The sequence below is a fragment of the Oculina patagonica genome, chromosome 1 (genome assembly GCF_052425735.1).
Source record: "Oculina patagonica isolate OP01 chromosome 1, crgOcupat, whole genome shotgun sequence".
Classification (NCBI taxonomy): Eukaryota; Metazoa; Cnidaria; class Anthozoa; order Scleractinia; family Oculinidae; genus Oculina; species Oculina patagonica.
The window spans coordinates 19,033,497-19,060,494 of NC_135758.1; the positions used below are offsets into that span (position 1 = coordinate 19,033,497).

General features: G+C 38.4%; 2 protein-coding genes and 1 pseudogene across 2 annotated transcripts in view; 1 reads left to right on the top strand and 2 right to left on the bottom strand.

The window, feature by feature from the left end:
* Positions 1-26,998, bottom strand: part of LOC144660415 (chloride channel protein C-like) — a 43,156-nt gene that overhangs the window by 2,692 nt on the left and 13,466 nt on the right. Inside the window, exons 9-21 of the mRNA XM_078521035.1 lie at positions 21,308-21,412; positions 20,929-21,018; positions 18,936-19,021; positions 18,018-18,145; positions 17,472-17,553; positions 16,564-16,653; positions 15,972-16,042; positions 14,924-15,024; positions 14,022-14,191; positions 12,558-12,609; positions 11,989-12,113; positions 604-709; positions 34-129 (exon numbers count right to left, since the gene is read on the bottom strand). Of these exons, the coding sequence (XP_078377161.1) occupies positions 34-129; positions 604-709; positions 11,989-12,113; positions 12,558-12,609; positions 14,022-14,191; positions 14,924-15,024; positions 15,972-16,042; positions 16,564-16,653; positions 17,472-17,553; positions 18,018-18,145; positions 18,936-19,021; positions 20,929-21,018; positions 21,308-21,412 (1,302 nt within the window). The remainder of the gene's footprint in view (positions 1-33; positions 130-603; positions 710-11,988; positions 12,114-12,557; positions 12,610-14,021; positions 14,192-14,923; positions 15,025-15,971; positions 16,043-16,563; positions 16,654-17,471; positions 17,554-18,017; positions 18,146-18,935; positions 19,022-20,928; positions 21,019-21,307; positions 21,413-26,998) is intronic.
* LOC144660532 (lysosome membrane protein 2-like) lies at positions 1,864-3,787 on the top strand. The gene has a single exon (XM_078521198.1). The coding sequence runs from the start codon at positions 2,081-2,083 to the stop codon at positions 3,614-3,616; it is 1,536 nt and encodes a 511-aa protein (XP_078377324.1). The 5' UTR covers positions 1,864-2,080; the 3' UTR covers positions 3,617-3,787.
* LOC144660556 (lysosome membrane protein 2-like) lies at positions 6,325-8,717 on the bottom strand (annotated as a pseudogene).

Consider the following 26,998-nt stretch of genomic DNA (forward strand, 5'->3'; position numbering starts at 1 on the left):
ATTTAACTGAATTTTGTAGAATGCGTTACGTACCAGATCAATGAACATGTCCTGGTAACGCGAGTCTCCCGCGTAACGCTCCAACTGAGCGTTTAATCGATCAGCATCCCGGATGTACCCTTGATGCATCTAAAACAGCAACAACAACAGAAAATTTCACAGTCAGAAAATGTCGTGTGAAGGCGTGGAAATTTTTATTCGGGAAAACTCCCTTACTCCCAAACCCTTACTCTTTTGTATACCATTTTTGACAGAAATAGTAATCCTTTCGTATATCTTCGATAGAAAATGGTACTCAATTCTACATAACTACAGAAGGGATACTGCAATTCTTTTCTTAATTTTTTTATTTGAATATCCCTTTAAAAAGGTACTGGGCTCTACAGCACCGCTTTCGAGCGGAGCCCACAGCAATGTAATACACACTTATTTTTCTGCGTTCGCGTAATAGTGAATTAATTAATTTGGATATATCACGAACCAATAAATTTTTTCAAGATACGAAGTACTGCAGAAGCGTTGCTTTGACGAGGATGATAACAACAGGCAACAAAACAAAATTGACGAGTGCATTGATGGCGTAATTATCGAGTTTCTTCTAACCTGGTAATAATCCAGCCTGTTGATGTCCAATTCTTCCTCATTAAGTGATAGGTTCTCTCGCGAGGAAAAGATGTCTTCGCGAGACAAAAGAACCGTGATGTCGTTTCTAAAGATAAGAAATCGAAATTACAGAGTTATAACCCGCGAAACTGCCGTGTAAAACTTCTCTGCACAGTCTCTCTTCGATGGAAACTCAATCCCAGTCTTTAATTTATCGGCAGCAGCTCGGGAAAGGTAAAACAGCCTGGACACAAAGTTTGGGTCCAGGTAAAGTGAACTCTCGGTGCACTGTGTCAGCTGTGTCAACAGCTGCAAAAAGTTATGCAACGTTCGAATTCACAAGAACAGACACGTGCACGCATAGTGTACACGTGTACTGTTTGGCGTGAGTACATGTAATAAGCTCATTGAAGCTCAACGGAATTGCGTCACTGGTATCGCGTGATGTTTACACAGTGGTGTAAATTGTGATGAAGATTGTTTTTAGTTTGTTTGTTGAACAGAAAAGCGCGTGATGAACTGGCCACCTCCGGCGAAACGTCGCGTGACACACATTGCGTGTTGTTCACTAATTAAAAAAAAAACCCTGTCATGCTGTTGTTAAAGTACATTATGCGCAGCATCAGCTTCTTGACGACCGCCATTTGTACAAGTTCAGGTCACCATTTTTAAATGAAGCCGTTAACCTGGTTGAAAGGGCAGGCCAAAGTGCGATTCTATGTTTATTTAGAGCGGCTGCAGCTCCCACGCACTAAAGAGATTACATAACAGAGACTGACCTCACGTTTTGTGGTCAATATCAATATTATTATGCTAAACAAAAATGTTATATACATTGACGCACTGTTATCAACGGATCAACAGTTTGAAGAAGATTAACCCTACACGTTTCACCTTGACATAGTTCTCTGTTTTTCAGGGCATCAACGTTAATGCCCCACTCCAACAGAAAACTGATCGGGACTACTTTATCCTTGTGTAAATGGAAATATTCAAGTCACGCATTGCACGTTATTAACATGAATGTATTATTATCAAAACACCAACAATTTAAATATATAAAATATTGATCATCATCATCGAACTCAAGTCTTATTCACAGTATTATTATGGTCTTCCTAACAGTCGCATCTTACCACAATGGCATAAAAAGACGATTCGGCAAATATAATCTCCACAACTACTGTCAGCTGTTAATAGAACTACTCAGCATTCACGCGCGTTGGCGTTACGTGCACTTGTTCAGGCGTGCGTGTAAGACGAAACGAAAATGTGAGCACACACGTGAAATCGATGTAACATAACTATCAAGTCTTCATGCATGCAACGGGGAGTAATTAGAAACCCTTCGAAGGATAAATTACAGAAACAGGATTACGGCCCAACCGCCCAACCCTGTGTATTCCATGTCCGGAAAGCTACAGTTGCGAAGACGACTCACGTCAACCTCCAGTGAAAATCACGAAACCACCCACTCATGCAGAGCGGAACGGTGACCGAGAAAAATCGAGGCTGTTGCACAGCAAGGAAAAAGCTATGTTTGTTAGTGGTATCAGGAGCATTTCTACTTATACTAGGCACTGTGTGTTTTTGTAAGGCCAACCAAGGGATACAATCTATTATAAACTCACAGCTTGTGATCAAACCGAGCTCTCCTATTTATGAGCAATGGAGGTCTCCTACTGTCCCTGTTCGTATGCAGTTCTTCATGTTCAATGTGGAGAATCCTTTGGAGGTAAAACAAGGAAGCCGCCCGTATGTCAGCCAGAAAGGACCTTACTGTTACAGGGTTTATCAGACCAAGAAAAACATCACCTGGAACAAGAATTACACGGTTTCCTATAACAAGTTTACCAAGTATGTCTTTGACTCCGATTGTTCTTGTTCCTCGTGTGATCCGTACACAAATAACATTACACTTCCTAATATACCGCTGGTTATCCTGTCAGAAGTTTCCAAAATGTATCCCGGATCATCAGCGATATTTAGCATCATTTTCGAACGTTTTAAAGAAGACTTCTTCAAAGTTACTACAGTTCACGAGTTATTATGGGGATACAGAGATCCCGTGTTCGAGTATTTCGCCGAAGTCAAACGCAAGTTTCGTTTATCTTTTCTTCCTGATATCGACCCTATTTTCCAGATGATGGATAACAACACTCTAGACGGCGTCACGACTACCTACACTGGAGCATCAGACATCAACCAGGCGGCAGTTTGGACCGAGTGGAAAGGAAGACCTGATGTAGGATTGTGGAACTCATCCTGGGCAAACATGCTCAATGGAAGCGATGGGATGCAATTTCCGCCGCAAACTAGCACCCATGATACGCTATACGCGTTTTATGTGCAGTTGTGTCGGTCCATGCGCTTTGTTTATGGTTCACAAAGCAATGTGCACGATGTGGATACATTGAGGTTTACTTATCCCGAAGAGTTATGGCAGAACACGAGTTTGAATCCAGCAAACAAAGGGTTTTGTCCAAATGGATGTTTCCCAAGCGGGATTCTCGATGCAAGCGTTTGTAAAGACACTCCTGTTGCAGTGCCAGCGATCGTTGCGTCTGAACCCCATTTCTATCAAGGTGATCCATATCTGGTTAATAATGTTGGAGGAATGCACCCAATAAAGGAACAACACGGCACCTTTTTTGACATCGAGCCGCACTTTGGCCTTCCCCTTCATTTAAGTTTACGGCTTCAACTAAACGTGAACATTAAACCTGAAAAATATCTTGTACAAATGGCGGGTGTCAAGGAGGTAATATTGCCTATAATGTACTTTAACAACAGCGTGACAGTGGATGCATCGACTGTTAGCACAATGAAAAGAGTTTTGAATACCATGAAAGCTGTTCCCTGGGTCTCAGTAGCGTTGATTTGTATCGGAAGTATTGAACTTGTGGTCCCCTTTTGGTGGGTCGTAACAAAGAAAATGAAAGAGAAACAACAACGAAAACAAAGTTTGCAGAGTGATGGCGAGCGCCAGCCACTTTTGGCAGTAAAGGAATGAACATTAATTGATAAGAAGAATATTATTTCATAACTTATACTTAGATAGTTTATTTAAATAATTACTTTTGTTTTGTAAAGCGGAATTCTTTTTTCTTTCAATGAAATAAATTACGATAAAAGTAAAATTTCTCTCGAAATTATAATTATCGCTCCACAGGTTTCCGACGATGTGCAGACCGCACAATCACGAAATCATGCGTGTTTTATTTTTAATTTGGTTTCTGTGCGTCATCAAGAGCCTTTTTGCGTGCTTTAAGCGGTTGTTTTCTCAGGAAACCACCACTTAAGTTTATATCCGTGAAAAGTTATGTAACATTTTACTTCAAATGCACGCGTTAACTCACGCGAATAGTTGAAAACAATGATTTAACGAAATGCTGGGTTCTGCTGCTCACACTGCACTGAGGTGAATACCGTTAAAACTCTATTTAGCCTCCATCTCTTTCATGCAAACCTCTGTAATAATTCCCCTTTAGTAGTTCAAAAAGATAAGCTTCCTCTCTATTTGGCCTCCCCCCTTACCTATTTGACCTTGTCAATAGCAAAGCGCGCGAGTGACGTCATGACTCAAACAAACAAACCGAACAGACGGACGATTTTTCTAAAACACTTTCTAAAGCAGCTGGTACTCCTAAAACACTTTAATAAAACGAAAACTTCTATATCCTAGAAATAGAAATAGAATCCTTCTATTTCTCTCAGAACACGCTGATGTTTCATAGGCCTTGTGGCGGTTACCGTATTTTCTCAATTAAACGCCCTCGGCGTTTATTTCAAACTTGGCTCCGTGGATCCGGCGTTTATTTGAATGGTGCAGTTTATTTGAGCAAAATGTTTATTAAACAAGGGTTTTTAATCATTATTTGTGACATGAATGTATCTTGCCATCATACCTAAAGCATATTACACCTCAAATAAATGCCGGAAAGGCTTACTTACCACTTTACCTTGGAGACCCGGCGTTTATTCGGGGCCCGGCGTTTAATCGAGAAAATACGGTATATTCATTTGCATTCTATTTTTAGACCTTGCGCGCTTCGCTATCTTAGAACACGAAAAAAAGCGGGTTATTTCTGCTTTTAGTTATGCATCCACAACGTTAACTTTTTATAGATACTTTGTTGTGACAATTTGTTACTTAACAGCACTTAACATTAACAAGTCCATTTTATTTCTTTATATGTACCCTAACTGATGTATGGTTTGAAATAAGCTAGCCACTAGGCGTGTTGGCCTAATTGTTAGCGCGCTGGACTCCAGATCGAGCGGTCTGGGTTCGAGTTCTGGCCGGGGTCATTGTGTTGTGTTCTTGGGCAAGACACTTCTCATAGGCCTTAAAATTAAATATTTCGAACAGACGCAACTTATGGCTGTATCGTCTTAATTTATAAAGCGACAAGAAAACTTTCCGTTTTAAGTCTATGCCATGTCTTTTAGGTATATGAAAGGGGTACCTTTTTTCAATAAAAGGTATACGGAAGGGGTGCCCTTTCTATCAAAATAGTATATAAAAGGGAAAGGGGTTGGACCTCGAGGCGGAGCCTCCCCGTATAAAACTGTTTTGATTCCCCCGGGGCGTTATTTATAAATTAGTGTGCCAGCTGTAATACCATTGTTTCTAGCAATAAGATAACAGCAAATCTAAAAAACACGATGCACCTTATAAAGACATGCTTCGGCACGATTTATGCCATTTTCACTTTATTAAGAATAATGCATATAACCCTACATAGGTACTGTTGATATCTGTCTGATGTGTAAACTAATAATAAAAAAATTAAGACAAGTAGGTGTTAAAATATTGAATTTGGGTGTCCAATTTGGGTATTAAACTCCTTCAATTTAAAGGGACCGTGTCACGGATTTTAGCCAAACTTAGGCATAGGAAATGACCATCAAATTTGTTTAAATGTATAAAATTACCTCTTAACACAGTGAAGGAATATTTAAATAACACACCAAATGCAAAAGAAGGTACGGATGGCCAAAAGTGTCGAAGATTGAAACGGATTGAGATGTGGTCTTTTGAAATATGGTCCGGCGGAACAGTTTTCAAAGTTAATCTTGTCTGCTTGTAACTTTAATTTATGACGCCCGGGAGACACATTTAGCTGCAAGGAAGCTATGGTTTTGTCATTTAGTATCAAAGAATTAATTTCTTTGCAAACATTTAGTTTCATAGCGAATATTTGGCAAAATTTAATAACATAAGATTAACTTAGCCGTGACATAGTCCCTTTAAGACTGTAAGGATGTTTTAGCAGAATCTAAAAAACAATCAGAGGTGTACTGGTTTTTACAATTAGGAGAACTTTTGCTCAAGGTGTTTATAAACATGAGAATTTTAAAGTATGCTCTTTGATCCCTGCTGAAAGATAGCGAGAGATCTCACCTATATAACGGGGGTTACACCCAGCACAAGTAAATTTATAAACAACAAAAGATTTAACATTTAAAACTGGAAATGTTTTTAATTTTATACAGGTAGAAAATTCCTTTTATGTCCAAACCTTAAAAAAGGTCTAGACAATTGTTTGATTTTAGTGAGATTAGAAAATTTACCAATGTAAGGTAGTTTAAAATAGCGGGTGTTAAAATTATTCGTGTTAAGTAAACATGAAATTATGAATATATGAAATCATATATATTTGTTAGTGGACAATCAGAATTTCTAGCAAAACTGGTTGAGTTAAATAACGTTAAACGACTGTTGTTGATAACTTGAGAAGGAAAGGAGTTACGTTTGATACTTTATCAATAGAACCCTCCAAGTCTACTTTTTTCGTTAGTGACCATTTGGCCACCGACTGCTCAAGTTTGGTCGCCAGTGAAAAATTTTAGTCGCTGAATTAAGCGTACGATTTCAATCCTTCTTTTCAATTTTGGTCGCCACTTGGTTCCAATTTAGTCGCCAGCCCCAAAATTTAAGTCGCCATGTGTTTTTAACTTGGAGGGTTGCAATTTCTTTACGAAAACCGGTATTAGGGTTGTTGACTTTAAAAATTCTATCAAATTCTATCGATCAAAGTGTAAATCAAACCTATTTTGTATTTTAATGGTCAAGGGGAAGGAAAATTATCTAATAAAACTATAGTGTAAGGCATCTAGGCTTCTAAATCAGTTACGTTTAATCCCCTGCTGATAACAGAGGCTGGCGCTCGCCATCACTCTGCAATCCTTGTTTTCGTCGTTGTTTCTCTTTCATTTTCTTTGTTACGACCCACCAAAAGGCGACCACAAGTTCAATACTTCCGATACAAATCAACGCTACTGAGACCCAGGGAACAGCTTTCATGGCATTCAAAACTCTTTTCATCGTGCTAACAGTCGATGCATCCACTGTCACGCTGTTGTTAAAGTACATTATAGGCAGTATTACCTCCTTGACACCCGCCATTTGTACAAGATATTTTTCAGGTTTAATGTTCACGTTTAGTTGAAGCCGAAACTTAAATGAAGGGGAAGGCCAAAGTGCGGTTCGATGTCAAGAAAGGTGCCGTGTTGTTCCTTTATTGGGTGCATTCCTCCAACATTATTAACCAGAGATGGATCACCTTGATAGAAATGGGGTTCAGACGCAACGATCGCTGGGACTGCAACTGGAGTGTCTTTACAAACGCTTGCATCGAGAATCCCGCTTGGGAAACATCCATTTGGACAAAACCCTTTGTTTGCTGGATTCAAACTCGTGTTCTGCCACAACTCTTCGGGATAAGTAAACCTCAATGTATCCACACCGTGTACATTGGTTTGTGAACCATAAACAAAGCGCATGGACCTACACAACTGCACATAAAACGCGTATAGCGTATCATGGGTGCTAGTTTGAGGCGGAAATTGCATCCCATCGCTTCCATTGAGCATGTTTGCCCAGGATGAGTTCCACAATCCTACATCAGGTCTTCCTTTCCACTCAGTCCAAACTGCCGCCTGGCTGATGTCTGATGCTCCAGTGTAGGTAGTCGTGACGCCATCTAGAGTGTTGTTATCCATCATCTGGAAAATAGGGTCGATATCAGGAAGAAAAGATAAACGAAACTTGCGTTTGACTTCGGCGAAATACTGGAACACGGGATCTCTGTATCCCCATAATAACTCGTGAACTGTAGTAACTTTGAAGAAGTCTTCTTTAAAACGTTCGAAAATGATGCTAAATATCGCTGATGATCCGGGATACATTTTGGAAACTTCTGACAGGATAACCAGCGGTATATTAGGAAGTGTGATGTTACTTGTGTACGGATCACACGAGGAACAAGAACAATTGGAGTCAAAGACATACTTGGTAAACTTGTTATAGGAAACCGTGGAATTCTTGTTCCAGGTGATGTTTTTCTTGGTCTGATAAACTCTATAGCAGTAAGGTCCTTTCTGGCTGACATACGGGCGGCTTCCTTGTTTTACCTCCAAAGGATTCTCCACATTGAACATGAAGAACTGCATACGAACAGGGACAGTAGGAGACCTCCATTGCTCATAAATAGGAGAGCTTGGTTTTATCACAAGCTGTGAGTTTATAATAGATTGTATCCATTCGTCTGCTTTGCAAAAGCACACCGTGCCAAGTACAAGCAGAAATAGTCCTGACATCACCAACAAACAAAGTTTTTTTCCTCGCAGTACAACAGCCGAAATTTTTCATGGTCCGCCGGTTACATATGTCGACTACCACATCTGCCCACTCATATCTGCTTGTAGTATTAGCTTGTACTGCCGAAGTCACGCGGAAACGATCATCGCAAAGGTAGGTGAAACTGCAAGCAGTACTGGCAGCGACGAAAAAGTGTTGTTTTTTGCCCACAAATTTTGGTGCGTATAAAAACCTGAGCCTTTCGTCGGGGCCTTGCTCAGACAATACGATAGCCTGCTACGAAAGCTATTGAAAAAGAAATTGTTGGAGGCCAAGGCTAGACAAAATTGGAACTTTAATGTTTACTTTTTTTGAGAATCTTTTAAATAGATAAGATTTTTTTAATTTTGTTAACCTTAAAAAATATGTGAATTTGTACTTTATTTCACATCACTCTGCCATTGCTTGCAGAAAGCGAAAAGAACAAGTGTGACGTTAAGTCTTCAGCGGTTACACAAACTTACAGCACAATGAAACTTGACGGTTGAAAGGTCACACGCTAAAATACTGAAATAAACCCAACAGAGAACGATAGATCATTTTGACAATTCCTTAGTTGTTGGCAAAACACGAAAATTAAATTAAATACATTCTTTTCAAGATACGATTTATTAAAGTCAGCTGGAAAAGAATGGGATAGCCTGGAGTGTTTGAAAATAATAACACCTGGCATCAAGCTCTTCACTCTTAAGAGTTCCAAAGTTCAAAATTCAAAATTCAGGAATTTCAAAGTTCAAAACAGTAGCACAGGAACATGCTGTTCAATAGCTTTCACTTTAATTGGCACACACTAGGGTTTCATTTACATACTTAAAGTACCAACCATTCTGTACAGTAAAATAAATTGTATCACATAAATGTATTGCACAAAAGCTTTCATTTGAATGGTCACACACTAGGGTTTCGCGACAGGCTTGGGAGTAGAACCACCTTGTACAGTATAATAAACAGTCCACATGAAAGCTACTACTGAGATTTCATATGAATGGTCACTATGAGGGTTACATCCACAAACGTGAAAGTAAGAGCTACCTTGTACGGTATAATAAGCCCCACGCGGAAGTACTACTCAGCTAACTTTCATTTGAATAATCAATAGATCGTTATCACTGTCACGCAATAAATACAAATCGAAAAAACCATTCAGTAAATGAAGTCAAGAAAATGGCATATAATAGGAGATAAATAAAGAAGTTGTTCTTTCAAGTATCAGGTCTGTGCGTTATCCCACACTTCAGATATTTGTCGAAATGTTTTGCACAATTTATGGAGCAGCCATATTGGTGTGGTGTTGGCCGGAAAAAAGGGTAAACATCTGGAACTTACATTGGCTATCTAGGCACTGATTATCTGTACTGGTTAAACAAACATGTACATGAACACTTTTCCTGCTACTTTAACTTCTCAAATGGCTAAAAGTCACAAGACAAGTAAACATTTTTTGACAAACATGATGGTAACTTTGTAACGCACTGCCATAACACTGAAATTCAAAATGTGCTGGTTTCCAAACGAAGGCCGCTATTGAGCTGAAAAGTTGTCAACAGATAAAACTTCAGTGCCTCTTATGCCTGATGTGCATACAGACTTTGGTGCCTCTTTAGTTTTGGATTTTGGTACTTAATGACGTCACTTGAAAACGATCTATTTCATTGGTGATAAATGATCAACGAGCGCCGATCGTTATAATCATCTCATATCCCAAGGCCTTTATTCGTACCAAAAACGACATTTTTCTCTCTCCGAAACAACAGGCATTACTTTCCCCGTGTCACGAAAGTTTAAGATAAAGAAATCACTGAGAAATCTCCAGTTTTTCATCACACTTTTATCCGAAAATCGTAGGCGCTTTTAAGCTGTTCTGAAGACCTTTAAAAATAGGGCCCCAATGGGTCCATGTGTTTTGCTGCTAGAGCAAAGTCTCAGGGAACATGTTGATGAAAGACAAGTGAGTCGAGATTGAAATCCAACGTCTTTTATTGTCTGTCACTTGTGTGCAGGTTAATAATTGCACTATATTGTAGTCACTTTGTGTTAATTCAATCCTGATAATTTTACTGATCAAAATTCAGAAATTATAAATAATCGCACGCGCACCGGCGTACAACAACAGAAAGACGGCGTTGAACGTAACGCAAAGTTCATTTTGAAAGCGAAAGTTTACAAATAATTATTATCATTCGTCAGTCATCCCTTCACGCATGAACACTCGTCGAATTTCAGTGTCTTCACAACAAGATCGGAAGATCGATAAGGACCAATTTTTGATTCTGCGAAAGTTCGTTTTCTTAAAGTTTTAGAAATTTGTGAAGTTGGAGGATTCACTGAGGACTGCGTAGCCGAAGATGCAGTGGCTCGCTGGACATCAAATTCTATTTTTCACGGCGTTTAATTAATCTTCACAAAATAAACATGTGGCGCCAGCGCGTCTGGCAGTCAAAAATTCATTTTTCAAAAAACTTTCCCTTTCCAGCTATTTTAGCGGGGCTTATACTATAGTACCTACCTGTCAGTCGTAGAAAAGCTGAAATTTAAGGATGAACTGTTTATTAAATGAAGACCGTATTATTTTTTAATAACTAGTAAACAAACTGGTCGCCACGCATTTAAACACGAACTGACGAATGTTGCATCTGATGCAGTGAATCTGGTGAATGAGAACTTCCTTTAATATTTCTTTGTTTTCGACGGTGTGCACCACTGAATAAGTTTCTTTCCCATTGTGATGTTACTAGTATTAATTCGTTTCTAGCTGTCTTTTATATAGCTCGAATACAGCTACAATTAGCGGTGCAGCCTACCAGCTGTCTTTGCGTGACAAGTTACACGTTCATACATTTTATTTTAAAATATGAAGTTCAGAGTTAATACAGTACTAGTATGCTGTAGACAGTGTAGACAAGGTGAGGGTAAGTTTATTTTCAAAGCGAAAGTTTACAAACTGTGCACTAACCGGTCCTTTGGAGAAAATATTTATGACCTTCGGCGAGGTTCCAAGTCTTCGCTCTTTTCGTAAATGATGAAAACTGCAGAATAATTTCTCATAAAACTGGAGTGGTCGCGCCACAGTTTGTTTTCTTTCCCAATGCGATATACTTTTAAATCGGTTTTCTGTTTTCCAGCGTGTCCAACGTGGTTTACGTTCGAATACTTTGGCCCGTAACTTCGAATGCGATCAGCGCTACGGTTCATTGGTTTCGATTTTGTTTGTTCATGGATTTGATTGACATCGGTAGTTCAGATTTCTCCTCTGTTACGGCACTTACACCTTACACCTTACGGTCCTTACGGTCCTTACGGCACAAACTTCAGCTCTCAATGTGTTTTGCTTGCAGCCATTGCGGCTGCAGCAAAACACAAAAAGGTCTTCAGAACAGATATTCACCAAAACGGACTGATATCCAAAGGCACAACACATTATAGAAAAGACGCGGACAAAAAATAGAAAAGAAATTGCTGCGCGGAGATAATTTCACTGCCGTCACAAGACTTGCCGCTTCACCTCCGATACTTATAGCTCTTCCCTGCAGGAATCGACAAGCCTTATCCAAGTATAAGGTAACAAGCTTTACAGAGTACTCTTGTTTTGTTTGTTTATGACGGGAACACAACACAATGACCCGGCAGGCTCGAACCGACCAGGCTCGATCCAGAGTCCAGCGCGCTAAAAATTACGCCCCCTCCCCCCCCCCCCCCAACCCCCTCCCACAAGTAGGTAGTAGTTGGTACTCTTGTCTTACCTGGATATTAAGCCTGAACACACTTCGTACTCTGCGTCCGTCTTGGTGACCACAGGGTACCCACCATGAGGATTGTCTAACAACAGATGAGTGAGACGTGACACAGATTCCACTTTGTGTACAACCTTGAACAAAACACAGACAACAGACACGTCTTGAGCAAGTCAAAAACTACTAAAATATTACCCGGGGGCCACTTGGAAATGTCTGGGTAGCGGTGCTCCGCTGGGCTCTAGACCCCTACCCCGTCCCAGACCAAGAAAAGCTCAAATTTGCTACAACATCTCAGGCTAAAAGGCGAAAATTGGAGACCCCATCACAGACCTGAAAGGTGAAAAATGGGCACATACCCGTATAGCGTTTATAAGGTAGTACCCCCCCCCCCCCCGGGAATATTACTGCAGAAGAGCAAAGGACACTGAGATGTGGCCAAGGCCAAACGTGCCAGAAAATAATTAAGTCAATTGCTTGAAATTAAGCGGCATGAAGCTGTTCCCTCTTTAGACTCTTTCCTTTCGGTTGGCTTTTGGTAAAAGAAAACCTAATAACTTCTTTACTGTTGAACTTACAATTGCAGGCGAGGACATGGCGTCTCCGGCTCTAAACAACTCTAAATTAATGCTGAAGTGAAAGAAGAGACGTGGTTATAAATAAATTATAGTAAAGGAACGAAAAAACCAGCTTACTACATACACTGTGAAAACCGCACACCTGGTTAATTTCACACTGAAAATTGGCAGATGCATCTGCCGAAACTTGTTTGTAAAACTGAAGAGTGTCGTGTTTTTCTTAAAATGTATATCTTTACTGCTGTTATCTAGACTGTGAAACCCTGATTAAATGGTTTGGTTGCCAAAAGCCTGTATTTTATTGGTAGTGCGTCTGACAAATACCTTATTATAGAAAATTAACGATACATGTAATTAACGCGAATTTCAAAAATTCGCGTTAATTTTATGTACCTTAATTTACGTCATTGTTAATTTAAATCACACTATTTTACAGCATTGTTATTTTAAGAGACATTTATTTTCTGCAAAGTTATGTTTACACGTCATCTACTTCTCCGTCAAAGCCGCAGGAATAATAGAGGCAGTGGAAAGAGCCAGGACGGGATGTATTCCATCCCTGCACCCATTCACTGAATATTAGTCACTATTCCGTCTATTTACATATCTTTGTTGTGTATGGTTTATCAGAATTAAACCTCAAGTTCTGTTTTTGGACGTCGTTGTTTTGTCTTTTGAAGAGCGCAGGTTGCAATAAAAATTACTACGCATCAAATTCGCGTTAATTAACTGCATGTAAGCACACACCACACGAGAATTCGCGTTAATTAAATGCATGTTAACATAAATTTTCGACAATTCGCGTTAATTTTATTACGCGTACATTTTGTTCGCGTTGTTAAAATGCTTCGTTATATTCCTATAATAAGGTATATGACTTTAACTTTAAACAGGAGAATGCTAAACGTAGAAGTTAAAGGTGGAGTCTCACTTAGCCTTAGGAGTGGTTTTTAACTGACTGTTGTAAAACCATAACCAAGGCAGTTACCGTTGGCTGTCGAACTTAATTTGCATTTGCTTCGGTTTTTCATTACCACGCTTAGTGTTTAGTTTTCTCCTCTAGTCAGAAGCAAAACCAAAACCAATCCTGGCTAAATCGCACACGTTTTCCGCACTTCACGCTGGCTACATGTATTTGTTTCAAGCCTGATTGGTTCACCATATTGTCAGTGTCTTTTATGAATGGCCAGAGTGACTACCTTTGTTTTGGTTTTACAACACTCAATTGAAAACCAATCACAATAAACGTAAACAACGCAATGAACCAATGAGAATTCGACGCAAATACACGTACCCGGCGCCAAGCGTGGGAAAATGCAAAGTGCGGGAAAATGCAAAGCGCGGGGAAACGTGATGCGCGGGAAAATGCACGTGAGCAAGTCATGATTGGTTTGGGTTTTGATTGGTTGAGACTGTAGCGCGAGTGTTATAAACTGATATTTACTCGTTGTTTTTGAGACTTACGCCTTTGATCCCTCGTGCAGAATAACAGGCTCTGAGTCAAGAAAGGGAATGCACTTTAATTCCAGTAATGCATGATACAAGGGATGTGTGGCAAAGTCACCGACCCACTTAGCCACCATAATGGCTACCATGATTGGTAACAAGAACTGAATGTCATTTGTAATCTCCATCTGTAAGCAAAAGAGAAAGGAATTAAAGGGACTGTGTCACGGCTGAGTTGGTTTATTTTATTAAGTTTTGCCAAATAATCGCTATGAAAATTAATTTTTGCAATAAAACCACTTCTGTGGTTCTAAATGACAAAAATATAACTTCATTTCAACTAAACGGCTCTCCTTGGCGTTATAATTTAAAGTAACAAGCAAACGAGATTAACTTTGAAAACTGTTCAGCCCAACAGTATTTCAAAAACCCATTTCGCGATCCAGTTCAACCTTCGTCACTTTCGGCCATCCGTACCTTCTTTTGTATTTGCGGTGTTATTGAAATGTTCCTTCACTGTTTTAAGAGGTTATTTTTATGTTTCAACGAAGTTGATGGTCATTTCCCATGCCTAAATTTGGCTAAAATCCGTGACACAGTTCCAGTAAAATCAATTGAAAAAACACGGCTGAAACCTTAGCTGCAATTGGCCTTTGTGAGGAAATATAACCATTTTTGTAACGATTTATCAACAACATCCTTTGTCATGATTTAGGATCCAGAAAATATAGAGTGTGTTCGTGGCGGCCATGTTGGAGGAGTGAAACAATAAAAGATATTTGCATAAAAATGATTTTTTTCCAAAGAAAAATCATTCTTTTCTTTCACTCCTCCAATATGGCCACCATGTACACACTCTATTATATTTATTTATATTAATTTCGTAACGAAATAGATTTCTTGCTGATAGTATTACTCACCATAATCACTGTTAATGACATAGTTAGCCTTGATACACCGCCAAAGAATGATGCTGCCCCGATGAGTGCAAATGCTCCTGGGTCCATCCACGCCCAATAACCTGAGACAAAATGTGCAAAGACGGTTAATTCACAGCACAAAGGAACCAAAGCTCAGCGATTCTCGTCTTCTGCTATCTTCAACGCACCTATCTTCCTCTTCCTCGGCTGTCTAGGTATTTTACTCAAGGACGATTCAATGGCCACTCGTACTGACAGCACTTTTTTGTGAGAACTCCTACTTTTTTATTTATGATAAAATGAGAAAACAATTGAAGTTCGTAGATTGGGTGCTTCTACGCCCTAATTTCGTTTGAAAGTTGATGTCTTTGAAGAAGCTATTTGTCACAGATGACGCATATTAAAATTTAACTTTAACCATCCTTATTTGTTTCTGGTTTGTAGTTACCTCTGACGATTTTCTACCTTTAGTTAATAAACTATTATTTTTATGTCTATTTTAAAGGGACTATGTCACGGATTCTAACAGATTTTTTAACAGCCCAAATTTATATTTGTGTCGTAGGAAACCTAAAAATAATGGTCCATTTTTATTAACAACTGCTATTTTAGAGCACTAAAATGGTATAAAAGCGCGTTTGGCTGCGGATGGCTCGGATGGAAATGGATTGCAGGTTGAAAACGTTAGCCAACGTTTTCAAGCTGTTTTCGCGCGCCGAAGTTTGATTTATATCCCCAAACAAAGGTTATATCTTCCGTTAAATGTTAAAAGACACTGTTTTACATAGGTAAATTTGCTTACCACTTATTTCAGAACAGTTTAGACCAAAATAACCGGCATTACCCGGTGACATAGTCCCTTTAATCTGGAAGAAGTTTTGTACATTGCAGAAAGGTTTCCAACGTCGCACCAAAATCCGTATTTGCTTCACGGCTTTTGTTACTTTTTTAACTGTCTAATCAGCAAAAAAGTGTCAGGAGATGTCACAGGTCATGCCCAATGGCCAGTTAGGAAATACATAAAAGTTCTTAGTACGCATTGGCAAACCTGATGAGTGAACGCCAAATATATCGACCATAGCTCTTCCAATAATACGGCCATACGTACCACCTATAAATCTGAAAATGAGAAACCAAACCCAAATCATATTTTGGTCCGAATACAAGCATCTCAGAGAATTTGCCGAGTCCTGATTTTCTTCATAAAAGTTGCTAAAGCAGCATAATACCGTAAAATCCTGCTTATACGCCCCCTCCCCCGCTTATTAGCCCCCCGTCTATAGGCCCATCTACCTGTAGACTACATCCGAGTATAAGCCGGGCCCCCGGGATATAAGCCCCCTTTTCCCAATATTGTTCAAAATATTGAAATGAATTTGTTACATTATGACGTTTTAAAGCTTAATTCAAAAGCAGTTAATAAAAAAAAATATTTCAAACAACACTGCGGTTGTTTTTTTTTTCAAAACATTTTTCATTCCGCTTATAAGCCCCCACCCCCCTCTTATAAGCCCGTCCAAAACCCCTTATGAAGTCAGATAATAAGAGCCTGTACTTGCTGTCTCTCCCAAATCTGACAATAACTCCATACAGATTCCCGACCATGAGTCTATATTCAACAAATTTAACATAATACTTACAACATAGGTACGACCAGACCACTAGAAATTGCACTTCCAGCTGACCAACAAGCGAGAAGGAAGTATATTACTAATACTGAACACAGAGACCTGAGAAAAAAAGGAAAACATGTTTGGATAGATACTACTAGTTCATAATATCCAGGGTTCCAATAACACTTTTTATAGGCAGCTCTTGAATGTGGAATAGTGACCCTACTTGACCATAGAAGGGGCCGTAAGGCCCCCAGAAAAAAATTGAAATCTAGAAGCTCGAAAATGCAATTTCCAGCCTTCTGAGCATTAAAAAGAGTGCTGTTGGTGATTAATTTTAGTGACCAAAGAAAAGGTTTTATGAACAAACAATTTTTTTGATGCAAATGCTTTAAAATCTTAACAGACAGGCCCTATAGGGAAGTGGCAGACTGCCAGTAACCAGCTTTAATTGAATTCCCTAAATTAGCACCAAGTGACTGCAATTTCTACACCAGTTTATGATTAAATCAACTTTAATTGTATGCAAAATTATTTTATTTTGAGTGAAAGGCTGGAGTTACACCACCTTCTGTTAGTTTACAAATGGTTTTTATTTCAAATTTTGTGATCTTTCGGACTGGAAGGGCTTCTTCATTGAGGAGTCTTATTCAAGGAAATGTGCTTAATTGAGGACATGATTTATGGTAGAGTTTTTACAATTAGCATTACCAACACAAACAGAAAACAAAAGAAACAATCTGTTAATAACTGAAGTAAAAGCAGTTCAAGAATGTAACGTTTTTGAAGAGTTAACACATATGGTTTTAAAAAACCTTTTCACTACAAATACAAGTGTAAAGGATTTGATCATGACAAGAAAGGAAATTGAATTCACATCAAATTCTCGAAACAGCTATTTGGACACTATCATTATTTTGAACTGCAATACGTACGCATATCCCAGTTCATAAGGCGTATCTCTAGAAAACAAGTGATGAATGGCTTTCTCTCCAGTGACAAATAGAAGTGTGGCCACTAAAATAAAAAAAATAATCAACAAGTTAAACATTTCACAAACATAAACAGAAAAATGTCTTAGCAGTAATGTATGCAATATGCAGCTGCCAGCATGGAAAGCTTGAAGAAAGTTTTTACCAATCACTGATCGTAGCAATGCAAAACCAAAGCAAATGCGAATTACTTTTGACACTCACGTGAAAACCGCTCTAAAGGATGGGCTACCCAAAGTTTGTTTTCCAACAGAGATTAAAACAAATTTAACAAGGCAAAGTGTTGTCACAGTTAGAACTATTTTGCAGTAAGAGTTTTGCAAACTTTCATAAAAAAATAAAGGCCAAACTTGAAAACATAAGGCGATGAGCCCTTTACTTTGTTAGCCATCCTCACTTCCAAATAGGTTCCCATTAATGATAAAATACTGTTGAGCCAAACCAGACCATCATTGCTGGTTTCCTACAGTTTCTCCAAATCATACTCACCTTCATTAAAGGAAGCATTGGTAAACTCCGTCCCGTTGATGATTTTTGTGACCCCTGTTGGGCAGGTGTAGTTTTTCACATCTCTTTCAGTGTGTAAAGGATGCTGACTGTCTGTCAAACACTTTTCACTAGGAAAGAATGTTTGATCACTGAAGTTATAATCTGGCACTAAAAAAATTTGGAAACTAACTTCATCTGACTAACTACATAATGATATTTTATTTTGTGAGTGTAATAATCTATAAGGAATTGCACAGGTCCCAAGCCATAAACATCTAAAGAGCAGTTTATAACTACAAAATAGTTTTCTGTTCATTAACTTGTGGTTAGAATTTAGGCCTTTTCCTACATGGTCATATGCCGACATCCTATGAAGAAAAGTAGAAGAAAAGTACCGCTATTGCCGATCCACGGCAAAAGACTGAGGTTTCACTGGAAATGACTCCCGTTATTGACTCTCGCTATAGCGGACACTAAACGACGCCCTGTGCATGTCCTCTATAACGAGAGTTGACTGTACTTTGTCCATTTCTTTCGAAAGGTGACTAAATTATTTCTCTTAGTGTTAATGTAACTTTCTGTTCCATATTTATTTTTTACCGTGAATTGGAAACATCATGGACATATCAAATGCACAGAATCTATGTTTTACTCATTGCTTGCAACTGACTACAGTGGAACCCCGATATAACGATCTTCGATATAACGATATTCCCGATATAACGATGAATATGTTATGTCCCGGCAATAGTAAAATGTATGGGACGGAACCCCGATATAACGATTCCTCGATATAACGATATAATTTTACTGCCCCCTTGGCATATTGTTATATCGGGGTTCCACTGTACTGTAGATGTAAACTATCTGTGTATACCATCAAATTGTCCAAGCAACGAGTGGTGCGCGCATATTTACCTGTAACCTTCTGATGTGAAGGAGCACTGAAATGAGGTGCATGAAAAGGCTGCAGGTAGAAACACAGATGCGGTACCTGTGATGATCTGTAACATAACAACAGGCATTGATTTTCAGTACCGTATTTACTCGAATAAGCGCCGCGGCGCTTATTAAATTTTTCGCGCCTCAAGTGCGGCGCTTATTCGAGGGCGGCGCTTATTTGAGGGCGGCGCTTATTTAAAACTTGGACGCCACAAAGAATCTTATCTTTTACAGTAATCGGAAAGAGTGTCTTTTGATTGTCAGTATTCGTCTCTTGTTGAGACAGAAGTGGCGCTAGCTGCCCTCGCAAAGTTTGCGGCGTTCACAACATTTACAGAACTACTACACAACATCGCTCTTGATGAAAAGAAATGTTCAAGCTTGTTTTAGAGTTGCTTTGTAGTGCCATTTTTAGTTAAACGAAATTCATCAAATAAGCGCCGCATCGGGACTGCGGCGCTTATTAACTTTTTTGTCCTAAATGCGGCGCTTATTCGAGGGCGGCGCTTATTCGAGTAAATACGGTACTTCTTATAAAAAAAAACCTGGGAGGCACCATGGTCTTAAGGGGGCTATGTCACGGTGTTTTAAGTCATTTTTCTGATTAGCTTCAAATTGAAGGAAACCTTACAGTTTTCCAAGGTAGAGAAACACCAACGAAGTAATAAAAACCTGACAATAAACAAGGACAGTTTGACTGACAAAGATTAAGATGGATTATGAGCAAAAACTTGAACAAATAGCCAATTTTTTCAAGTTGTGTTGTCCATGACGTAGCTTTCTGCACAGGTGGGGACAAGACCTAGGGACATGTTGCTGCGACATGTAGCACCGACAAACTCATGTGATGTTCACATTGAAGGACATGAAGCAAGGAGTGTAGCGGGAACATGCAGCAGGGACAAAATCACGGTATGTACACACCCAATTGCTGCTACATGCCCCCACATCTTGTCCCCACGTGTGCGGAGACCTTTAGTTTACATGGGTACTAGCAAATTGTTAGCCATACAACCTGACAAAATGTAGGCTAAGTTTCCTGCAATGAACTACATAGCAATCCTATCAGTGCTGCATATCACACCATTACCACTTAACAAAGTTTTTGATTACGTTTTGGATCTCTATTTGACAACTTTCTGGTGGCTAATCATAGTGCAAGAACTGTTAGAAGTTAATACTCTTTATAAATTCTGACGCTGACTTATTGGAGCGTAAACAACGCTCATAATGTACTCAAGACGTTTCGACCGAGAATCTTCGGTCTTCTTCGGTTGTTATCATGGCATAAAAAAACGGCTTTTTAACGGTTTCACATTGTACGCGTGTGCGAGTGACTAATACAAATACACGCTAACGCTGCGCGAGATTATGAACATTATGTAAGTGACTTTTTTTTATGCCATGATAACAACCGAAGAAGACCGAAGATTCTCGGTCGAAACGTCTTGAGTACATTATGAGCGTTGTTTACGCTCAAATAAGTCAGCGTCAGAATTTATAAAGAGTATTAATGTCAACTCCTGACTGTAATTTTGGTATTTTTCGTTTAACTGTTAGAAGTGTTATTGTCAAGTTCCATGTTCACTCTCCAACAATTGTCAACACTGCCTTCCTCACTCATTGCATTTTGTTTGGCCAGTTGGAACAGACATCATCAGAATTTTACAATGTGCTGTTCCACAAAATATCCATACTCCCCACATGCATGGTTTTTTGGTTTGAATCCCTCCTCCCCTCTGGAAATTCCAGTTTAGGACCATACATTCCTTTAAAAATTTTGGACTTTAAGATCCCCCTTCCCCCTCGAAATTATCAATGATCCACCATGGGGTGGGTATGGATATTTTCTGGAGCCACACAATCCTAATAGCTTGTAACCAGAGTTTATTTCCAAAGTACACAATTACATGTATATTATAAATAAATTACAAATAAATATCACTACTGTCAAATTTAAGACAATTACCATGATAAGAATTGGTTCAGATAGCTTAGCAATGTTCTTCCACTGTTTGCCCTTAATCTTGCCAAGTTGGGATCTTCTAAATCTTGCAATCTAGAGGGGGGAAAATGAACAAGACTACATTTCAAATAACTGGAAGGAAATACAGAACTAACTGGACCATGCCCTAGTGAAAAACAGTATATCTATAGTGGGCTTAGCACTTGTACTTAGAATATTTTTAAGTTTTGCAATTTTGAAGGAAGATAAAGTTAGTTTATATTTTTGAATTTGGATATTGTTTTTTGATTTCCACTGTATTGGGAAATTTGCATTTTCAGGACACTCAAAATATGGAAATACTCCTAAAATGATGAACACTACTTGAATACAATAACTGTACCTTTAAATTAAGAAAAGTGAACATAGCTCCTAACAAACCACCAATGACTCCAAGAATAACAGTCGGTATAAATGCCAGAAGGTTTAATCCAATACCATGACTAATCTGCAATTTAATGTTTGAAATCAAAATAATTATAACTTTTTATCAGTAAAGACTAAAATGTGAAACGTTTTAGTCTTATTTTAATTAACCAAATATTTATACATAAAAATTTGAAGGTAGCAAAGCTGATTTAAGACTGGTGGTGAAGAGAAAGAAGAGAAAAAATTATGTTGTAACACTGAACCATCCTTTTTGCTCTACAAATTCAGCAGAGGCGGCGAAGCGTTTTGGAACGTAGGGGGCCAAGACTGTCCCTTAAAATAGTCGGCAGGTTTTCATATTTGCAGCAACTCTTTTCCGTTCTACCAACTTTTTGTTTTCTGGAGCAGTTTCTAGACCGAAAATTTCCGAAGATTCTTCCATTGTTGTTTGAAGGCCCTATTTAAACGTTTCTGATCATTTTCAAACTTTTCTGAAGATGATGAAAATTTTCTGGAGACATACAAGGAAGTTTAGAAGATGTTCGAACTCACTTACGAGACGGGAATATCTTGACAAACCAATTCTACGCTGCACACAAGATATTTTTGGCACATATAAAACGTGGGTCGCTTAGCCCCCCAAATTTTCATTTGTGGGGGCTACACAACCCCCCCCCCCCCCGCTCTTCCTTTTTTTTTTGCAAATACTTACAACATTAAACATACAACAAATGATACAACATTACGATGGAGCTACTTTACAGTACAGCTTAGACAGCTTAGACAGTGTGAAAAAATAGTTACAAAAATTACTCTACTTTATGAAGTCAATACTATTAACATTACAACACTTAGGCTAACAATGCAAAAAGAAATAACAAATAACATTGCCTATAATCGTTACCAGAAAGAAAACAAAAGAAAATGAACAATGTAGCGAGAAACAAAAACAAAAGAAAACTAAATGTTTTGTATAAAATTCCATTTCTTGATATAGTAATCGTATTTACCAGATTTGATAGCAATATGTTTTTCTAATGATAGTTTGTTGCGAATGAGGGATATGTACTCGTTAAACTGAACTTTATTTTTTAGGCCGGTGTTAAAGTATAAAAAGTATTTTCCTAATATATAATAAGATGGTTTAGGGCTATTAAACCATGAGGAGAGTCCAATATACCATAAAAAGACATCTAAGATCGAAAGATGGACTCTTTTTCTACTATGAACATTGTACCAATCTTGAAAATCTACCCAGAAAGATTTTGCTTGAGTGCACTCTATAAAAATAGGGCCCCAATGGGTCCATGTGTTTTGCTGCTAGAGCAAAGTCTTAGGGAACATGTTGATGAAAGACAAGTGAGTCGAGATTGAAATCCAACGTCTTTTATTGTCTGTCACTTGTGTGCAGGATTGCACTATATTGTAGTCACTTTGTGTTAATTCAATCGTGATAATTTTACTGATCAATGTTATGTTGAAATCAAAGACAGCAAACATAATTTAATTACTAGTAAGTTAACGTAATGTCTGACATGATTGTCTCTTTGATAAAAAACAGTAACTCTTAACATTATAAAAAAATCTCAATGAACTCAATGTGATTCTTTTTATAATTTAGTGGCGTTATCTCACTGGTTACCGTTAGTTGTATTTGGAATCATTGTCACAATGGTAGCGTTTTAACAACAACGAAAAAGACAGAATCTATTGACCTTATAAGAACTCAATGTGATATATTTATTAGTGACAAGACAGTGGTTCTTTAACCACTTTCACCCAAATTAAACACTGGAACAACTAACTCTTAACAAACTTGTTGTGTCACCCTGAGTTAAATATGCAAAATTCAGAAATTATAAATAATCGCACGCGCACCGGCGTACAACAACAGAAAGACGGCGTTGAACGTAACGCAAAGTTCATTTTGAAAGCGAAAGTTTACAAATAATTATTATCATTCGTCAGTCATCCCTTCACGCATGAACACTCGTCGAATTTCAGTGTCTTCACAACAAGATCGGAAGATCGATAAGGACCAATTTTTGATTCTGCGAAAGTTCGTTTTCTTAAAGTTTTAGAAATTTGTGAAGTTGGAGGATTCACTGAGGACTGCGTAGCCGAAGATGCAGTGGCTCGCTGGACATCAAATTCTATTTTTCACGGCGTTTAATTAATCTTCACAAAATAAACATGTGGCGCCAGCGCGTCTGGCAGTCAAAAATTCATTTTTCAAAAAACTTTCCCTTTCCAGCTATTTTAGCGGGGCTTATACTATAGTACCTACCTGTCAGTCGTAGAAAAGCTGAAATTTAAGGATGAACTGTTTATTAAATGAAGACCGTATTATTTTTTAATAACTTAAAGTAAACAAACTGGTCGCCACGCATTTAAACACGAACTGACGAATGTTGCATCTGATGCAGTGAATCTGGTGAATGAGAACTTCCTTTAATATTTCTTTGTTTTCGACGGTGTGAACCACTGAATAAGTTTCTTTCCCATTGTGATGTTACTAGTATTAATTCGTTTCTAGCTGTCTTTTATATAGCTCGAATACAGCTACAATTAGCGGTGCAGCCTACCAGCATGGTATATTCCTTTCCAGCTGTCTTTGCGTGACAAGTTACACGTTCATACATTTTATTTTAAAATATGAAGTTCAGAGTTAATACAGTACTAGTATGCTGTAGACAGTGTAGACAAGGTGAGGGTAAGTTTATTTTCAAAGCGAAAGTTTACAAACTGTGCACTAACCGGTCCTTTGGAGAAAATATTTATGACCTTCGGCGAGGTTCCAAGTCTTCGCTCTTTTCGTAAATGATGAAAACTGCAGAATAATTTTCTCATAAAACTGGAGTGGTCGCGCCACAGTTTGTTTTCTTTCCCAATGCGATATACTTTTAAATCGGTTTTCTGTTTTCCAACGTGTCCAACGTGGTTTGCGTTCGAATACTTTGGCCCGTAACTTCGAATGCGATCAGCGCTACGGTTCATTGGTTTCGATTTTGTTTGTTCATGGATTTGATTGACATCGGTAGTTCAGATTTCTCCTCTGTTACGGCACTTACACCTTACACCTTACGGTCCTTACGGCACAAACTTCAGCTCTCAATGTGTTTTGCTTGCAGCCCTTGCGGCTGCAGCAAAACACAAAAATGTGCCAGATGGTATGGAGCTCGGTAGGGCAAAAAGGACAAGTTGGGGAGTCAACTTTCTTCGTAGGTAGGATGCAATGAATGATCTTGTACTGGAACATCATCATTTTGGTTTCTTTTGTAACGTTAAAAGGTAAAAGATAAACCTTACAAAGATTGTTCTTTTCTACCCCATATTCAATAAGTTTCCTTTCTGCTGTAGCGGGAGATAACTTTTCCAAGGATAACAGTTTTTCATAGAGAGTTTTGCAACTCAATGAATCCTTATTGAATCAAGGGGTTTAATGGGTAGTTGGTTGTTAGAGTTTAAAAGCTTTTTCCATGAGCGAGGGAAAGCAGAAATGATGCTGTAATACTGTAGAAAATTAAACTTAGTCTTGAATTTTTCGCAAGGAGAATTAAAATATAGAAAGTGATTTTTTTCTGTGTTAAGTAAGTCTGATATGTGCTCGCTTTGTAAACCACTCATTTCGAAAGAAATTATTCTGTTGTTGTTCGAAGAGAGGTGTTACTTTCAAATTCCGCACGATCTTCTACCACCAGGGAATACATGTGTAGGAACGGTAGTTGTCATTTTAGTAGTAACTATTTTAGGCTGTATTATTTCCAAGTGACAGAAAATCATGCGGAATTTGAAAGTAACACCTCTCTTCCAAAACAACAGTATAATTTCATTCAAAATGCGGGGTTTTCAAAGCGATTAGAAGTTGGAAAGCAAATGTACCTGACTTTCCGACCTAAATTCTTCAAACCGTATGAAAGGAATACGCTGAAACTTGGCACAAACCTTTGCAATATCCTGTTCTAGCTGCAGCTTTAAAAAAATGCAAAACAAATCGACAAATTTTTCACAATTTGAAATAACGTCATTTGTTTGATATTTTCAAAAATTCGGCTGAAAACCATCCATCTTTACTGACTGCTAACATTTGATGTATATACACGATCTTTTTAACTTTTACACACAAGATTGAGGTGACATCAGCCTCAAAACTGGCTGGTACTGGGTTATTATAAGTATCACATTTATGCGACGGTCACGACAGACGCATAATGATTTTCCTGTAAGTTGTTGTGAGTAAACTTCAACTGTTTGGCAGCGTTTTGGGGTAATTACAAAAAAATTCACCGTGGCATTTTAAAAATAATCGTATTTTATTAAAAACTAAGGCTTCTGAAAATCGCTCATAACTTAAACAAATCGCGTTTGATCGCTATAAAACTTATCATTTTATATAATTTAAGGATTTTTCTTTCAGATTCTCAAAAATCTAAGCAATCGCTTCACGTTTTCCTGTTTTAAAACGCGCTTAAAAACGGGAACTGTCAGCCTCATAAATACCCGCGGGCCACCTTAAAGTCTTCTGTATGTTTGACAGCTTGTTGAAGAAGTTTCTTTGGTCTGACGGATTGTCATCGTACAAGAAGTGTGTACCTAGAGCGCAGACAGGTTCATCTGTCATTTGACGATTTAAAATTTTGTCTTTTCTATGTCTCATTGAGCCAAGCCATAACATTTCAGACTTTGATACATTTATCTTTAGCCCCACGCACTTTTCAAATCGGGAGAGCAATACAAAGAGGTTTTTTACAGAATGAACGTTAGCGAGGAAGGCTGTGGTATCATCGGCGTATTGTGATAATTTAACCGTTTTATTATTCTGTATTTTTATTCCTTCTATTTCTTTGGAATTAGAGATTTTTTGAGCTAAAACTTCTATGGCGATGATAAATAGAGGGGACAACCCTGGCGTACCCCTCGTTCTAACGTGAAGTGACTGGACGCGTAGCCATTGTTTAAAACACAACTGGTAATGTTATTATAAAACATAGGCACGATAAGCGTACAGGAGTTATTTTTTCAATTTATGGGGTGGCTTGGGGGGAAACTGGGTGATTGTCCTGTTGGGATGGTTTATGCCAAGGGTTGAGCTATTTTTGTATGGAGTCACTTTTTGCACAAAATTTGCTTGCAAACAGAATAATTTTCACGTGCATTTTGATACATCAGAACTGTTTTATTCAATACGTAAACTTTCATCATTTAACCCTCGGACGTACAAGGGGGGGTGGATGCCACCCCCCCGTAAGGTTTTTTCCAAATTTTGAAAAAATCATTTACCCTACAATGCTGAAACTTTCGGTAGCTGTTCATTCATCCTTTGCGGAAATTTTGATATGTCAACCATGTGCCCATGGTATATGACGTTGCCATGGCAATGTCGTAAATACAAGCAGGTCTTGCCCAAAATCGTCATTTTTAACATTTTTCTTAATTTTTTCCAGTTTTTTAAAACAGAAGTGAAAGATTTGTTTATTTTTACATTCCATAAGCATTCTAGCTTGATTTTGCATCAATTTCCGTTATTTTGTGACTTGCTAAGAAAATGTTGAAATCCAAGATGGCGGATCCAAGATGGCGGCTCTTATGACGTCACGTGACGTCATATGACGTCACAGCCAATTAAAATTATGTCATCTTGTAGAGTAAGCTAAGGGCTTTCTTG

What these genes read in the sequence shown, in the direction of transcription:
- LOC144660532 (XM_078521198.1), top strand. Translation starts at nt 2,081, where the DNA reads ATGCAGAGCGGAACGGTGACCGAGAAAAATCGAGGCTGTTGCACAGCA.